General features: G+C 34.8%; 2 protein-coding genes across 5 annotated transcripts in view; one reads left to right on the plus strand and one right to left on the minus strand.

Moving 5' to 3' along the window:
* Dhc93AB (Dynein heavy chain at 93AB) overlaps positions 1 to 13,096 on the plus strand; it is a 25,695-nt gene extending 12,599 nt beyond the window's left edge. For all 3 annotated transcript variants that reach the window (XM_076405807.1, XM_076405809.1, XM_076405808.1), the window contains 18 exons: positions 49 to 250; positions 300 to 524; positions 1,953 to 2,440; positions 4,569 to 4,851; positions 4,903 to 5,076; positions 5,132 to 5,851; positions 5,908 to 7,776; positions 8,857 to 9,026; positions 9,079 to 9,217; positions 9,274 to 9,438; positions 9,492 to 9,682; positions 9,751 to 10,261; positions 10,314 to 10,484; positions 10,543 to 10,859; positions 10,914 to 11,328; positions 11,383 to 12,384; positions 12,436 to 12,584; positions 12,637 to 13,096. In XM_076405807.1, coding sequence (XP_076261922.1) covers positions 49 to 250; positions 300 to 524; positions 1,953 to 2,440; positions 4,569 to 4,851; positions 4,903 to 5,076; positions 5,132 to 5,851; positions 5,908 to 7,776; positions 8,857 to 9,026; positions 9,079 to 9,217; positions 9,274 to 9,438; positions 9,492 to 9,682; positions 9,751 to 10,261; positions 10,314 to 10,484; positions 10,543 to 10,859; positions 10,914 to 11,328; positions 11,383 to 12,384; positions 12,436 to 12,584; positions 12,637 to 12,931 — 7,486 coding nt within the window. In that variant the 3' untranslated portion in view covers positions 12,932 to 13,096. The remainder of the gene's footprint in view (positions 1 to 48; positions 251 to 299; positions 525 to 1,952; positions 2,441 to 4,568; positions 4,852 to 4,902; positions 5,077 to 5,131; positions 5,852 to 5,907; positions 7,777 to 8,856; positions 9,027 to 9,078; positions 9,218 to 9,273; positions 9,439 to 9,491; positions 9,683 to 9,750; positions 10,262 to 10,313; positions 10,485 to 10,542; positions 10,860 to 10,913; positions 11,329 to 11,382; positions 12,385 to 12,435; positions 12,585 to 12,636) is intronic.
* Positions 13,034 to 18,022, minus strand: AP-2alpha (adaptor protein complex 2, subunit alpha). Of its 2 annotated transcripts, none has more exons than XM_076405833.1 (13): positions 17,847 to 18,022; positions 17,625 to 17,726; positions 17,328 to 17,539; positions 17,051 to 17,244; positions 16,742 to 16,973; positions 16,578 to 16,686; positions 16,368 to 16,521; positions 15,330 to 16,313; positions 15,109 to 15,273; positions 14,786 to 15,054; positions 14,584 to 14,728; positions 14,323 to 14,530; positions 13,034 to 13,998 (listed from the first exon to the last, which is right to left on the minus strand). In XM_076405833.1, exons 2-13 carry the CDS (start codon positions 17,686 to 17,688, stop codon positions 13,921 to 13,923), a joined length of 2,814 nt encoding a protein of 937 aa, XP_076261948.1. In that variant the 5' UTR covers positions 17,689 to 17,726; positions 17,847 to 18,022; the 3' UTR covers positions 13,034 to 13,920. The 2 variants fall into 2 exon arrangements, with proteins under 2 accessions (XP_076261948.1, XP_076261949.1); XM_076405834.1 differs by having other exon boundaries at positions 17,625 to 17,716; positions 17,847 to 17,986.
* Between the last annotated feature and the right edge of the window lie 30 nt (positions 18,023 to 18,052).

An 18,052-nucleotide genomic window follows, 5' to 3' on the forward strand; every position in this document is an offset into this window, starting at 1 on the left:
TTGATTTAGTTTTTGGTGTGTGTGTCTAACTTATATTTTCATTTTCAGGCCATGTGCTATGGTGGTTCCCGATTTTGAACTAATTTGCGAAATCATGTTAGTAGCTGAGGGTTTTCAAGATGCTAAAATTTTGGCCAGAAAATTCATAACCTTGTATACATTATGCAAAGAACTATTATCTAAACAAGATCACTATGATTGGGGTTTAAGAGCTATCAAATCCGTTTTAGTGGTAGCTGGATCTTTGAAAGTATACGAATAAAGCTGTGATGGTTTTATATCTAGATATATTTTCGTAGAGAGGTGACCCTGGCAGACCTGAGGAAGAAGTTTTGATGAGAGCTCTCAGAGACTTCAATATACCGAAGATAGTTACTGACGACACGCCAGTTTTCATGGGTCTTATTGGTGATTTATTTCCAGCTTTGGAAGTTCCTCGTAAAAGGGATGCCGAATTCGAAAGAACAGTTAAACAGGCTGCTATAGATCTACAGCTTCAACCAGAAGATAATTTTATTTTAAAGGTTTTTTATTGTATTATAATGGTTTGGGGAAAAAGTAATTTCAGGTTATTTTCAAATTTCAAACACCATTATATGAACTGGTTCGATTGATAACCTTTTGCCATTATTCTGATAAGACCATAATCCACTCTTCATGGCTTTGTTGAAGCCAGATATTAGCTATTAAGTTAATCGAGACAAATGGAAGTCAGGCAGGGTAAGGTCTGAGCTAAAATATATCTTTCTTTCTTCTACAATATTCTTTTTCTATAATATTCTTCGATAATTGTTTCTGCAAGATCTGAAACCGGTTTTTTGCTATTAATAAAATTTTACAAAGATTAAAACAAATATTAGTCAGATAGTGTAAGGCCTATGCTATACAGTTGTTTCTCTCTTTTCAATAATATCCTTCTCTCTTTTGATAATTCCTTCTTCAACTGTCTGTTGAAGCCTGCTATTAACTTGTAGGTATGTTCGTCGGGTCGGTCGGTCGGTCGAAACGTGTGGCTGCCGCTGCGGTTATCTATCAGAACACTCACTACTATTTTTGGAAGGAATTTGCACGGGAACTAAAAACACTGGTTGAATCAAAGTTGTTTATTTCAACTTGCGATTGATACATGTGGTCGATGGGAGGATTGACAGGATATTATGTTAAGGTGAAGGAAGTACGGTAGCGCTGTGGAAGTGGTACTGTTACAGGGGGACGGTGATAAGAAAAGAGAGCGAGACGTCGTCGTGATGGCCTTTTATACTCCGGAACTGCATGGTACCAATCCACCGGCGTTGCCAACCTTTGTAGTTGTTAATGGTGAATTGGTGGTGGCCTAAAGGGTCGTGGCGGTCGCCACAAACTATTAAGACAATTTTACAGGGATGGAAACAAATGGAAGTCAGACAGAGTAAGGTTTGAGCTATAAGGTGAATTTTGAATTTTCTTTCTTCTAGTATATTCTTGATCTATAATATTCTTCCGTTCTTCGATAATTCTTTCTTCAAGCCTCTTTTGAAACCGGCTTTTCACTAATAAGAAAGTTTTACAACGATTGAAACAAATGGTAACCAGATAGGGTAAGGTCTGGGCTATACAGTTGTTTCTCTCTTTTCCATAATATCCTTCTCTCCTTTGATAATTCTCTCTTCAAGTCTCTTTTGATACCTGCTACTCCCTATTAAGAATGTTTTACGGAGACCGAAACAAATGGTGGTCAGATAGGGCAAGATCAAGGCAATACAGCTGTTTCACTGTTGTCTATAACATTCGACATATTCTTCCCTTCATAAATAATTTACTATGGAGAGAGTTTTACAGAGATCGAAACAAATGGTTGTCAGAGAGGGCAAAGTCTGGAATATACTGTGGATGCATCAACAACCAAGATTATTTTTTCTCCAACCTCCAACCTATTAAAATACTCATTGTTTTTTATTGGAAATATGATTTAGGTTGTTCAGTTGGAGGAACTGCTTGAAGTTCGTCATTCTGTGTTTATTGTCGGGAACGCTGGGACTGGAAAGACACAAGTATGGAAAACATTATTTCGAACTTACGTCAATATCAGACGTAAACCCGTTTACAACGACTTAAATCCAAAAGCGGTGACCAACGATGAACTTTTCGGTATCATCAATCCTGCGACAAGAGAATGGAAAGATGGTCTTTTTTCCGTTTTAATGAGGGACCAAGCGAATATCGCCGGGGATAATCCGAAGTGGATTATCTTAGACGGTGATATAGATCCGATGTGGATAGAGTCCTTAAATACAGTGATGGACGACAATAAAGTGCTCACTCTAGCCAGTAACGAACGTATAGCTTTGACCCCGACTATGCGGCTCATATTCGAAATATCAAATTTGAGAACAGCAACGCCTGCTACGGTATCCAGGGCAGGAATATTGTACATAAATTCGCAGGATCTCGGTTGGAATCCGTAAGTTGATACTCCATAAAACCGCAGCTTAATTAACAAAGAAAATGATAAAACTATTATATTATCTATAATATTAATAAAATGTCTTAAAATAATGTTGCAAAGGCTCAAAGAAAACACTGTTCTTAATCACAAAATAAATATTGTAATGACAGCTGTGTATTAATTTTGGTAACTTATTTGTATTAGAAGTTTGTATGTATTTGATCAGCGATATCTATTGATGAAATGCGAAATATTAATATAAATAACTGTTAAACAACTTAACTTAATTGTTCGATTAAATAATTTAAATGATTTTGACAATTTCCATACATTTAAATAATAGTTTTCTATAATCTATCCAAAATAGCAGTGAACTCACGTCACTCACTCACTGTTTTAGTTCAGTTTATAAATTTAACCTCGAATAGCACTAATATCAACGTATGTAGACACTTTTTTTCATGAAACCAAAATTATAAGATTTTTCTTTGAAATATTTTAGTCATACTGTCCAGACTAACAAAGGAAATGATAAAACTATTATATCATCTATAATATTAATAAAATGTCATAACATAATGTTGCAAAGGCTAAAAGAAAACACTGTTCTTAATCACAAAATAAATAATGTAATGACAGCTCTGTATTAATTTTGGTAACTTATTTGTATTAGGAGTTTGTATGTATTTGATCAGCGATATCTATTGATGAAATGCGAAATATTAATATAAATAACTGTTAAACAACTTAACCTAATTGTTCGATTAAATAATTTAAATTATTTTGACATTTTCCATACATTTAATTAATAGTTTTCTATAATCTATCCAAAATAGCAGTGAACTCACGTCACTCACTCACTGTTTTAATTCACTTCATAAATTTAATCTCGAATAGCACTAATATCAACGTATGTAGACACTTTTTTTCATGAAACCAAAATTATAAGATTTTTCTTTGAAATATTTTAGTCATACTGTCCAGACTAACAAAGGAAATGATAAAACTATTATATCATCTATAATATTAATAAAATGTCTTAACATAATGTTGCAAAGGCTAAAAGAAAACACTGTTCTTAATCACAAAATAAATAATGTAATGACAGCTGTGTATTAATTTTGGTAACTTATTTGTATTAGGAGTTTGTATGTATTTGATCAGCGATATCTATTGATGAAATGCGAAATATTAATATAAATAACTGTTAAACAACTTAACCTAATTGTTCGATTAAATAATTTAAATGATTTTGACATTTTCCATACATTTAAATAATAGTTTTCTATAATCTATTCAAAATAGCAGTGAACTCACGTCACTCACTCACTGTTTTAGTTCAGTTCATAAATTTAACCTCGAATAGCACTAATATCAACGTATGTAGACACTTTTTTTCATGAAACCAAAATTAAAGATTTTTCTTTGAAATATTTTAGTCATACTGTCCAAACTAACGTTCAGCGCAGCTGCAATACAATAAAAATATTTCCATTAAAAACCTCAGTAGCTTAAAATTCAATTGTATCGATACTTACCTCTCTGACGCATTTTACTAGTAAGAACGGGCCCCCATTACTTTTTTTTAAATTACATTACAGTTTCTGGCTAACTATTTATTGGCTTCGACATTTTCAATCAGAGTAATCACAAATAATAAGCATTGATTTGAAATTTATCAAAACAAGCAATAATTTGCAAGATAATTTGAAGAATTTTACAGACATTTGACAACCGGACGACTTTTACAGGTTGATTACATGATCGAACGCATCAGGCAGCCTTTTTTCCTTAGTCTTTTTTTAACTAGAATAAAATAAGAAGGAAAAAATGGTCTGATATTGCAGACTAGAAATAGTTAATACATTAGAAATCTGGATGGCCTGAGTTCACTGCTATTTTGGATATACTATATTTATAACTCGTCCAATAATACAGCCACTGTCCGTCATAGATGGCGTCGAATATATCGCCGATTGCAGCTTGTAGGATTGTAAAATTGGTTACAATTACACCAATTTTTATATTAACATTAATCAACTATATAAAAATAAATTTATTCACGGTTATATTTACTTTAATAAATATACATATTAACTTATAAAAGCAGAATCATACTTTAGTTTAATTATTTGTCTTTTAGTTATGTAACCAGCTGGATCGAAACTAGAGAAAATGGTGCTGAAAAATCGAATTTAATAATGTTATTTGACAAGTATATCCCTATTTGTCTGGAGAATGTACGGACCAGGTTCAAGAAAATTACTCCCATTGCTGAAACATCCCACATTGAGATGTTGTGTCATTTGTTGGAATGCGTTTTGACGCCACAAAACACACCGAACGACTGCCCAAAAGATTGGTATGAATTATACTTCGTTTTTTGTTGTATATGGGCATTTGGATCTGCGATGTTTCAAGAACAAGTAACACCAATAATTCCTTGTGTTTCTTTTTGTGAAGAATTTTCATTGTAGACTACTGATTATCGAGTAGAATTTACCAAATGGTGGGTTAATGAATTCAAGACAGTTAAATTCCCATCAACAGGAACAGTTTTCGATTATTTCATCGATGATGAAACCAAACAGTTTGTTCCATGGTCAGAAAAGTTAAGCAGATTCGAACTAGATCCAGATACACCTTTACAGGTGGATGAATGATGAGAGATTTACAAAATACGACTAACCAAATCGTTTTTTCTAGGCTGTGTTGGTTCATACAGCAGAATCCATTCGTTTGAGATATTTCCTGGATATCCTCATGGAAAAGCGACATCCAGTGATGTTGGTAGGCAATGCTGGATGTGGTAAAACCGTTCTTGTGACTGAAAAATTAACCACGCTATCAGAGAACTACGCCGTGACGAATATACCGTTCAATTTCTATACGACCTCGGAGATGTTACAGAAAATTCTGGAGAAGCCTTTGGAAAAGAAGGCGGGACGAAATTATGGACCCCCTGGAAGCAAAACTTTGATTTATTTCATTGACGATATGAATATGCCCGAGGTAGATGCGTATGGTACGGTACAACCCCATACACTGATACGTCAACATTTGGATTATAATCATTGGTATGATCGAAGTCGATTAACATTGAAAGACATCCGAAATTGTCAGTATGTTTCTTGTATGAATCCCACTGCGGGAAGTTTTACCATCAATCCGAGGCTTCAACGTCATTTTTACGTATTTGCTGTGTCTTTTCCCGGATCCGAGGCCCTCATGGCAATTTACCAAGCGATCTTGACTCAACATCTCACCAACTCCGAGTACAAATTCCCTTCTATCGTTGTTAATTTGGCAGAAAGCATTGTAGCTGCCACCATTGCCTTACACAATAAAGCATCACAAATATTTTTACCTACAGCTTTAAAATTCCACTACATTTTCAATCTCAGAGATATCTCCAATGTTTTTCAGGTAAATATTATCAACAAACACGTACAAGATATCTTGTAATATCATGTTTTTTCAAGGGACTCTTGTTTAGTACCACTGATTGTTTAAACCAACCTGTTGACTTGGTAAGGCTGTGGCTTCATGAATGTCAGAGAGTGTATGGTGACAAATTAGTCGAAGAAAAAGATATCGATGCATTTTTCAAACTTCAACTAGACGTCTTCAAAAAGAATTTTGAAGAAATTGACGAGTCTCTTGTTTTCGAGAAGCCAATCATATATTGTCATTTTGCTGGTGGAATAGGAGAACCCAAGTACATGCCCATCACGAAATGGACTACTTTAAACAAACTTTTAAACGAAGCCATGTCCAGTTACAACGATTTAGTAGCTGCAATGAACCTGGTGTTGTTTGAAGACGCTATGATGCATGTGTGTCGCATAAATCGTATTTTAGAATCCCCTAGGGGCAGTTCCCTTTTAGTTGGGGTAGGTGGTAGCGGTAAACAATCACTCTCCCGCCTAGCCGCGTTCATTTCATCGCTAGAAGTATCCCAAATTCAATTAAAGAAAGGATATGGCGTCATTGACTTAAGAAACGAACTCTCCTCGTTATATTTAAAGTCTGGCTTAAAAAATGTCGGTATTATGTTCCTTATGACGGATGCTCAAGTACCCAACGAACAATTCTTGGTGTTGATCAACGATATGCTTGCTGTTGGCGAAGTACCAGATATGTTTCCCGAAGATGAAGTTGAAAATATTATAGCGGGTGTCAGGAATGAGGTCAAAGGTGCCGGTATGTTGGATACCCGCGAGAATTGCTGGAAATTCTTCATAGATAGGGTGAGAAAGCAACTAAAGCTCGTGCTGTGCTTCTCGCCAGTTGGTTCCACTTTACGTGTAAGGTCAAGAAAATTCCCGGCTGTCATAAACTGTACCCAGATCAATTGGTTTCACGAGTGGCCCCAGGAAGCTTTGATTTCAGTATCGTTGAGGTTCCTGCAAGAGCTAGAAGTGCTGCCGGAAGACCAAAGAGAAACCGCATCTCGTTTTATGGCTTACGCCCATACTTCTGTCAATTCAATATCAAGAATTTATTTACAAAACGAGAGAAGATACAATTACACCACACCAAAATCATACTTGGAGCAGATAAACTTATACTCGAAATTATTGAGGCAAAAGTCGAAGGAGCTCTCGCTTAAGATAGCAAGACTGGAAAATGGACTGGACAAACTGAAAAGTACCGCTAAACAAGTAGACGAGCTTAAAAAGAAACTGGCCGTCCAAGAAATCGAATTGAAAGAGAAAAACGAAGCCGCCGACTCTCTAATTGAAATCGTCGGTATCGAGACAGAGAAAGTACAAATCGAAAAAAGATTAGCGGACGAAGAAGAGGAAAAAGTAGCTATTATTGCAGAAGAGGTCAGCAAGAAACAAAAAGATTGTGAAGAAGATCTACTAAAAGCTGAACCAGCTTTGATAGCAGCACAGGAAGCTTTGAATACCCTCAACAAAGCAAACTTAACCGAGCTCAAATCTTTTGGTTCTCCTCCAGGCGCTGTAACAAACGTTACCGCTGCAGTCATGGTACTCTTAGCACCTGCTGCTAAAATTCCCAAAGACCGAAGCTGGAAAGCTGCTAAAATAGTGATGGCAAAAGTGGATGCTTTCCTCGATTCACTCATCAACTACGACAAGGAGAACATACATCCGGAAATCATCAAAGCCATCGAGCCGTATCTGAAAGATGCTGAGTTTGAACCGGAATTCGTAAGATCCAAAAGTGCAGCAGCTGCAGGTTTATGTGCCTGGGTGATAAACATAATTAAATTTTACGAAGTTTATTGTGATGTTGAACCAAAACGAAAAGCTCTAGCTGCTGCTAACGCTGAATTAGCTGCAGCTCAAGAAAAACTTAATACGATCAAAAAGAAAGTCGCTGTAAGTTGCTAAATATTAACAGGTCAATTGAAAAGTCCCCAGCCTGCCACATAGATGGCGCTACTAGAATTAAATCCATATGTTTTTAGTTGTTACTAACCCTCGAAAGATGCGTGTATAAATTTGACAGCTGTCGGATCATTAGTTTGTGAATTATAACATGAGTGAAGCAACTTTTGTTATTGTGGAAAAAAATGGATAAAAAGGAATTTCGCGTGTTGAGAAAATATCGCTTTTTGAAGGGAAAAAATACAGTTGAAGCAGACTCTCTAAAGATATCAAATGAACGTGTACATCATATCATTCACGACTATTTGGGTATGAGAAAACTCCGTGCAAAGTGGGTGCCGCTCGAGCTCACTTTTGACCAAAAACAACGACGAGTTGATGATTCAGTGCAGTGTTTGAAGATGATCAAGCGTAATAAACCCGAGTTTTTGCGTCGATATGTGACAATGGATGAAACATGGCTCCATCATTTCACTGCGAAGTCCAATCGACAGTCATCCGAGTGGACTGCACACGATGAACAGTCGGCTGGCAAGGCTATGGCGTCTGTATTTTGGCATACACATGGAATAATTTTCCATTGACTATTTTGAAAAAGGAAGGACCATCAACAGCGACTGTTACATAGCGTTATTGGACCGTTTGAAAGACGAAATCGCCGAAAAATGGCCGCAATTGAAGAAAAAGAAAGTGCTGCTTTACCAAGACAATGCACGGTGTCAAAAATCCATGAATTGGGCTTCGAATTGCTTCCTTATCCACCGTATTCTCCAAATCTGGCCGCCAGCGGTTATTTCCTGTTCTGAAATCTCAAAAGAATGCTCGCTGGGAAGACATTTTCGTCGAATGAAGAGATGATCGACGAAACTGAGGCCTATTTTGAATCATACTACAAAAATGGTATCGAAAAGTTGGAGGGTCGCTATCAGTGTATCACCCTTGAAGAGAATTATGTTGAATATAAAAAAACTAATTTTGCCAAAAAAAATGTGCTTTACTATGGTAGGCCGGGGACTTTTCAATTGACCTGTTATTATTAGTGCTTGTGCTCTTCATTAATATGAATTTTAGTCGCTTGAATCTCAATTAGCTAAACTGACGGCTGATTTTGAGAAAGCTACCAAAGAAAAGTTGCTTTGCCAAAAGGAAGCTGATGCAACTAATGCTACAATAGCTTTGGCAAATCGATTAGTGGGTGGACTGGCCAGTGAGAATGTCAGATGGGCTGACACTGTTAACAAGTACACAATCTAATGATGATATAGCGTCAAATATTTGATAATTCCTTTGTAGGTTCATTGAAAATGGTAAAATGATGCCTGGAGATGTGTTGTTGACGACAGCTTTCATATCATACGTTGGATGTTTCACCAAACAATACAGATATGATTTACTCCATAAAATGTGGCTCCCATTTATCAAATCCTTAGAAGTACAACTTTCAAATTATCATGTGGAGTACTGATACACCTATAACATAATTTTTAGCCAAAAGTTCCTTTAACAGAAGAACTAGAACCTTTATCGCTGTTAAGTGATGACACCATTATAGCAAAATGGCATAACGAAGGCTTACCAAGCGATAGGATGTCAATAGAAAACGCCACAATTCTCATTAACTCCGATAGATGGCCCTTAATGATCGATCCACAAGTACATTTTCATTTCATGCTTGATCTAATATATTGTATATTGAAATATTTCAGTTACAAGGTATAAAATGGATTAAACAACGTTTCGATGACCTCAGAGTAATACGCTTGGGACAAAAGGGATATCTAGATGTGATTGAGAGATCTATTTCTCAAGGGTCCACTGTTTTAGTTGAAAATATTGAAGAAACTGTCGATCCTGTTTTAGACACTCTGTTAGGACGAAATTTAATAAAGAAAGGAAAGTACGTACATGATGTCATTTGAGTTTATCTAGTTGCATACTTATTAAACTAATATTTTTTTTATTAAGGGCAATAAAAATTGGCGATAAAGAAATAGAGTATAACTCAATGTTTCGTTTAATTCTCCATACAAAACTGGCTAATCCTCATTATAAACCAGAGATGCAAGCTCAAGCAACTCTGATTAACTTCACGGTAACCAGGGACGGTCTGGAAGATCAGCTTCTGGCAGAAGTGGTGAAAGCTGAACGTCCTGACTTGGAGGAATTGAAAGCGGACTTGACCAAACAACAGAATGATTTCAAAATTATGTTAAACACCCTTGAGGACGATCTATTGTCACGTTTATCTTCAGCTGGTGGTAATTTGCTGGGCGACACAACGTTAGTCGAAAATTTAGAAACCACTAAACGCACAGCTGCGGATATAGAGCAAAAAGTAGCGGAAGCAAAAGTGACTTCGGTCGAAATCGATCAAGCCAGAGAGTATTACCGTCCTGCGGCAGCAAGAGCGAGCTTGCTTTATTTTATATTAAACGAACTGAACACCATAAATCCTATTTATCAATTTTCTTTGAAGGTACGTCTACGGGATAAACGTAGTTACTTTAAATAAAGCTGTTACATTCCAGGCGTTTAATGTTGTATTTCAAAAAGCTATAGCCAAAGCTGAACCGGCAGAAACCGTAGCAGCAAGGGTTAATAATTTAATAGACTGCATATCATTTTCTGTTTTCCAATACACTACGAGAGGTTTGTTTGAAAGTGATAAATTAATTTTTGCCGCTCAAATGACATTTCAGGTGATAATTACAAAACTAAATATACGATTAACATTAAATATTCAACGTTTCTTTACAGATTCTTTTAATGAATCAAGAAATATTAGCCAATGATTTAGATTTTTTGCTGAGGTTCCCTATTAAACCTCACGTAACCAGTCCAGTTGATTTTCTATCGAATAGTTGCTGGGGTGGTATTTGTAGTTTAGCTACGAGGGATGAGTTTCGTAATTTGGATCGGGACATCGAAAACTCGCCAAAACGATGGAAGAAATTGGTCGAATGCGAGTGCCCAGAAAGAGAAAAATTTCCTCAAGAATGGAAGAATAAAACTGCTCTACAGAGGCTTTGTATGATGAGGGCTTTAAGACCGGATAGAATGCTTTATGCTATGATGTAATATTACTAATAAACTACATCTTACACAAAAAAAAAACAATATATTTCCAGAGCCTTCATCGAAGAAAAATTAGGAACAAAATACGTGGGTAATAAAACAGTGGAATTCTCCAAATCCTTCGAGGAGACCAGTCCCACTACTCCAATATTCTTTATTCTATCTCCCGGAGTTAATCCACTAAAAGACGTCGAAGAATTGGGAGAAACATTAGGATTTACTTTGGAAAAACAAAATTTTCATAACGTTTCCCTAGGTCAAGGTCAAGAAGCTGTTGCGGAGAGAGCTATGGAGATTGCTGCCAAACATGGTCACTGGGTCATCCTACAAAACATTCATCTAGTAAAAAAATGGTTACCCACTCTGGAAAAACATTTGGAAAAACATGCTGAAGGTGCTCATACCGATTATAGAGTTTTCATGAGCGCAGAACCAGCTGCATCACCAGCTGGTCATATCATACCACAGGTAAACCATCATTATCACTTAAAAAAATAAAAAATACATCGATTCTTTCAACAGGGGATATTAGAATCATCAATTAAAATAACAAATGAACCTCCAACTGGAATGCAAGCAAACATACACAAAGCTCTTACGAATTTTAATCAAGAGACCTTAGAGCAATGCAGCAAAGAAGCTGAATTTAAGGTTATACTGTTTTCATTGTGTTATTTTCACGCAGTGGTGGCGGAAAGAAGAAAGTTCGGACCGCAAGGATGGAATAAAATGTATCCTTTCAATGTAGGAGATCTAAACATAAGTGTTTTCGTACTTTACAACTATTTAGAAGCCAATTCTAAAGTCCCATGGGAAGATCTGCGATATCTCTTTGGAGAAATTATGTACGGAGGTCATATAACTGATGATTGGGATCGAAGACTTTGCAATACATACTTAGAAGAAATATTACAGCCAGATTTGGTCGATGGTGAGCTGATGCTTGCACCAGGATTCATGGCCCCGCCCAATACAGATTATCAAGGCTATCACACGTACATCGATGAAATCCTGCCAGCAGAATCTCCATACTTATACGGGTTGCATCCAAATGCTGAAATAGGATTCTTAACTACAACCGCTGACAAATTATTTAGAACCGTGTTCGAGATGCAACCAAGAGATGCGGGTACTTCAGGTGGCACAACTATAACAAGAGAAGAAAAAGTGAAACAAATGGTGGACGAGATGATCGAAAAACTTCCCGAGGACTTTAACATGGTGGAGATAATGGGCAAAGTGGAAGAAAGAACCCCATACGTGATAGTAGCTTTTCAAGAATGCGAAAGAATGAATTTATTAACAGGAAAAATCAAACAAACCTTAAAAGAACTAGAATTAGGTTTGAAAGGCGAATTAACTATTACTTCAGATATGGAGGACTTGGAGAACGCAATATTCTTAGACCAAGTACCACCCACTTGGGCTGAAAGAGCTTATCCATCTCTTTTAGGACTCACCGCCTGGTTTATTGATTTGCTCTTGAGAATACGAGAATTAGAAACTTGGTCAACAGATTTTGTGGTATCAATACATTTTTTTGTCGCCATCTTTGTATTAACGAGCTTGTTTCAGTTACCAGCATCAGTTTGGCTAGGAGGTTTCTTTAATCCTCAGTCCTTATTAACAGCTATCATGCAAAGTACTGCCAGAAGAAACGAACTACCGCTTGATAAAATGTGTTTACAATGCGACGTAACAAAAAAACAAAAGGAAGAATTTACGTATGAATGCCCTGTACTTGTTTTATCTTAAGAATTTTCATGGAATTTTTAGGAGTGCTCCAAGAGATGGAGCTTACGTCCACGGTCTCCACATGGAAGGAGCTAGATGGGATGTTCAAGCCGGTATTATAATGGACTCGAGATTAAAAGAACTTTATCCTGCTATGCCAGTGATTAACATCAAGGCCATCACACAAGATAAACAGGATTTAAGGAATATGTATGAATGTCCTGTATACAAAACGAAAACAAGAGGACCTACCTTCGTTTGGACTTTTAATTTAAAGACCAAGGATAAACCCGCTAAATGGACACTAGCTGGAGTAGCTTTACTTTTACAAATCTAAATATATATATTATAGTAAAAAAATTAAAACAAAGAGCAAATATTTTAATGGTATAATCCCCCTGTACATTATAAATAAATTATATTAAAAAAAACACTTGCATTCGCTAAACATTACATAGCATATATTCAAATAAGAGACTAATTACAATATTGATAAATTATACACTGAATATGTTTTTTTTACATTAGACCTAAAAAGGGAAATAAAAATTTTAAATAATCGGTGGACCAAAACAAAGAATTTATTCGACATAGCAGATCTCTTTCATCCTCATATGTAAAATGAATATATTTCACTTACTTAATAATAATAATAATAATAAAAAACATTTAATGTTTTTTTTTCATTTTATGGTCTTTTACATTGATTAATAAATTTAAAAAAGAAAAAACGTAACAAAGTATATGTATCAATAATTATATTTTAGTTTGCTGTCCTTGTTCTTTATTAGTGAAGAAAAGAAGAACAAGAATGGAAACTAATTTTAACATAAACAATTAACAAATTGCCTATAATTGGCATTTTGATCGGCTGCAATTTTAGAGTATTAATTTCATATATTAATTTTAAAATTAATTTTATAGCAAATTTTTAAAATAAATAACCATATAAATAATGCGCAAATAAAAATCAAAACTACATCTATTACACATTTCACAAATTAAAATATTCGTCTCTTTTTTTACATACATTTTTGGTTACATGGGAAACTTATTGTCTATGTCAATGTCATCAAAAAGTCAGTGCACAAATATAACGACAAAAAAAGCGAACTAATTTAAAATATACAGTGCCTAACAGTTTCTTAATTTTATGACAGAATGGTACCTTTTTATTAATTTTTCCTCTTTTCTTCAAGTAGTCTTTGTCTCAAAAATTTAACAACGAATTGTTACAATACGATATATTTTACAGATGATCTGATATAATTACACAGCAATATTAACTGGAATGTATTCTGCTAATTGTAATAAGACTAAGCCTCTTCAGAATTGTTCCGCTAATAGTTCACAAATTTCTACAGAGACACTTTCTTTGCTTGAGCGTACTGTTAAGCGATACATCTGTAAATAAAAATATAATCGATGTATACTAATAATAAAATAAATGACATAAACTTATATACCGATACAGTAAAAAATTTTCATACGGTATATCTATCGCATATAATTTATAACAGTCCTCGTATATTATTTACAAACTTTTTTGCGAAATCCTATAAAAACACAATACCCTAAAATTCAACAAAAGAAAGTAGTAGCAGGTAAAGTAGGAATTTATTTATGGGTAAATTATTTATCTTCAGTCAAATTTTCGGCGCGTTAGATGACGTATCGGTTAGTTGAATAGTGAGTATTTTTTACAAATAATACATTTTAATGACTTACCTGAGCATTTTTGTTGGGTTCTAAACGTAATAAACATCCCACTTGTTGAGATCTCATATGTATAATACCGGCGCAAACAAAATTGTCGGGATTTGGATCAATACCATCCAAAAGTTGCATTCCAAAGCCTACCATTTTCTGTCTGGATGCTTGTAGGTCCATGGGTTGTGTTGCTTTGAATATTTTTTGAGATCTCTGTTGATTAGCACTAAAAATTATATGTGTTATAACTGAAATAGAAATAATTTATTGGATACATACTTTCCTAAATTTTTCCATCTAGCGAAGAAAGATTCTCCATTCATTTCTGTTGGTTCAAAGAACTTGTTGAGGGTCAATGGAAGTTTAACTGTGATTTTTTGTGGAGCATCATTATAAACAAAGCTTACTGATATGCTAGGGGCATCTACAAAAACATAAAAGTAAACCATTATATTTAATATATTTACTACAATAAACCAACCAGTGTAATCATCTATGCATTCAGCATTAATAGTTTGTTGTATTTGTGCGCCGGCTTCTAAAGTGGGTTCTACGTTTTTAACTTGAACGCTCAGTTTTGTAGCTTGGTCGTTAGTTAATATAACAGCAGGCACAAAGTTTTGCAAAGGACTATTAGTTTTATTTCCATAGAAAAGTCCAAGCCTGCCAAGATTTTGGCGAAATTCGCTTTTAACCCCAATTTGGATAAGTTCATTTTCAAAAAGAACACCATTATTTTTACAAACAAACCTGTAAAATTATATTTTGTTACAGATAGATAAATAATTTTAACAAAAAATGTACTTTTTAGGATCGGTGGTCCACGAAGAATTTTGTGCAGAAACATTGTTACTTGGTTTGTTATAAATATCTCCTAAAGCATCTAAAAGGACTCCAGTATTGCTAGAATTATTAGGTTGAGAAGTTGGAGGTGTTGATAGTCCTAATAAATCAGCTTGATTTGTAACACTAAAAGGTAAGACTGTTTATAAACTTTCGATTATATAAACTAACCAGAAACATACCTGGTGTTGACTTCATTATTGTGATTTGATGCAGTTATAGGGGTAGGGCTTTTACTTTCTTTTACATCATTCTCAGGAACTCTACCAGGTTTCTTTTTCTTGAGCACAGCCAAAATAGAGCTCTCCCTTTCGGGGAATGCAGGCATTTCTTCTAAAACTGTTGCTAAAACATCTGAACTAGCAATAATACTGAGCTGGAGATATTCTGAAGCTCTTTGTTGTAATTCAGCATCTGCCGATCTAAGATTACTGTCTTGTTTAAAAACTTCTTGTACTTGAGTTCTTATCTCAGGGAATAAATTTATAAATTTGATATAGGTTGATAGTAAAAGAGCCCTTGTCATTGGAGAGCACAAATGATATTTAGAATGAAGTAACTGGAACTGCACTGCAGGAGATGAGCGCTGATCTCCTGCAATAAGATTGCCAAATTCTCCCAAAATATAACCGCCAACTTTAACCATATTTTCATGACAGGCTGGGGCCTGTAATGCTTCAAACACAGTTTTTGCTGCATAACCTTGTACTTCATCTCTGTTAATAACTATCTGAATAACTCTGTACCATACCTCTTCAGATACATAGTCACCAGCAATTCTTATCAGATTTAATATTACATCTACATACCAAGTGTAATCTGTGGCATACTTTTCAGCTAAAATTGCTACTTTAAGCACCATTTCTTCTCTAATGGAATAATCAGCAGTTTCTAAGTAATTCAACATTTCTTGTACTATTTCTTCAGCATTGCTCTTATCACACATGGCATAAAGTAAGTCAACAGCCTGCTGTCTGACCGATACATCCTTTTCCATTTTCATAGATAATATAACAACTTCTTGATGTTTCTTTACAGCCTCATGAGAAAATTCTGATGTAGCCAGATGGCACATTGATTCTAGTGCCAAATATCTTAAGTTAGTTTCTCTATTGCTCAAAAACTGGCCCAGTTGATTACAAGCCCTTACTAATAAATTAGCTTCACTATAAATTAATTAAATTAATCATAAATCAGTTATATATATTTATGAGAATTACCTGTCATTATGAATAATTAAGCTGATTGCTTCAAAGAGCACTGCATTTTTAGCATTCGAGTGTTGTACTTTCTTTGATTTGGGAGGTTCTTGTGCCTTATTTAAAATAGTTTCTAGACACTCATTTAATCTTCCACGAACTCCTGGATCTTCAGCTTTAAAACAACCACTAATTAATAACATCATCAAATTAATGTTTTTGAAAATATACCTGGTGGGGTATAATTTTGTAATAAACGTAATAATTTAACAGAGAGCCAAGGTGCTGGTACAAAGTAATAAGTGTAATCTTGTAAGTCTGTATAACTAGCGGTTACAATCTAAAATCATGTTTAGTTTTATGGAACTATTTAGATAATAGCTGGTAAGCCTTACCCTGCTTAATCTTGAAACAGCTAAAGAAACACATCCTTTATATTCTTCTGGGTTCTTTTTTACCAAAGCATCTATTAAGCTAGTGGCTGCAGTTACTACCCCCATATGCTGGTCATTTAACAAATGTATTATTCTTGATGTCCATTCTCCTCCAGGGATTATATCCTGAGATGTTCTAAAGAGTCTTAGCAGGCACAAAGCTGCACTCTGCTTAACTACATCCATAGTATCTCTAAAAATACCATGAAGATGTTAATTCCTTCAAATTAAATATGCTTCATTTAGTCCACCTATTGACTTACCACTTACCCAGAAACAAGAAGTTTAGGAATGTCATTTCCAAAAGCTTCAGCCATTTCTCTACTGCCTATATTAGCAATACATTGTAATGCCAAATTTACATGAATTGGATTTCTTGATGCAAGATCATTCTTTATACTTTGAATTATAAGTTTTATAAGTTCACTATTGGTATTAACCAGAACTGATATAAAAAGATATCCCTTAAATATGTATTTACCATTAGTACCATAATACCTTCAATCATACAAAAATCATGCATTTAAAAATTGATATTTAAACTTACTATTTGCTTTTCTGAGTATTTATTGGAAGATAATAAATTGACTGCTTCCATATGCCCAAAATCAATATCATGGCCCAAGAGAAATATGAAAAGTAACTTGCAAACATACTTTTTCTTTTGGTAACCATCTAGTGTTTTATCACCTTTAAATTTGCTACGTATGTTAGCTAATTCTTTATTTATTCTCTTTATTTCAGCTTCTTTGCTCTTGCCTATAAAGAGCACAGTTTTTCATAATTTCGATTGATGACATAATAAAAATATTAGATATTACTTTTATAAAATAAAACGACTTACAATTTCGAATATCTGATATAAAAACAGCTAGGCCTCGCATGCCATCACCCCTCACGGCTGGCATGATTCTTCTGTATTCCTACAGAATAAGCCTAAGAAAACCTAAAAATATTAATACTATTTTGGCACTCAATCTAAAGTGAAATATCTAAGGAGAAACTCCCCCTTATTGATAGCGGTTTGACAGTGTCTATATATAAAAGAGAATAACTAGAAACTTACACAAATGTTCACCCTGTAATGTTGGATAAGGTATGCAATTTTCCAATACAAATTTCTTGATGTATTATAGAGAACTATAAAAATCTTCCTACATTAAAAACACTAACTAGAAAATTTGTTGAATACGGAAACGACTGACACTGACGTTGACAAATCGGAAAAACTGTGTCAAATGTCAGAAAAAATGACATAGCATAGTTGCCAAA

This window comes from Rhynchophorus ferrugineus, unplaced genomic scaffold (assembly GCF_030347505.1).
Source record: "Rhynchophorus ferrugineus isolate W39M unplaced genomic scaffold, kcgeb_rfMv2 rfM5, whole genome shotgun sequence".
Classification (NCBI taxonomy): Eukaryota; Metazoa; Arthropoda; class Insecta; order Coleoptera; family Curculionidae; genus Rhynchophorus; species Rhynchophorus ferrugineus.

Coding starts and splice junctions, on each gene's coding strand:
- AP-2alpha (XM_076405833.1), bottom strand. CDS start 17,688: ATGCCAGCCGTGAGGGGTGATGGCATGCGAGGCCTAGCTGTTTTTATA. Junction 16,974..17,050: donor CCTAAACTTCTTGTTTCTGG/GTAAGTGGTAAG, acceptor TGGTATTTTTAG/AGATACTATGGATGTAGTTA. Junction 13,999..14,322: donor AACCCAACAAAAATGCTCAG/GTAAGTCATTAA, acceptor TTTTATTTACAG/ATGTATCGCTTAACAGTACG.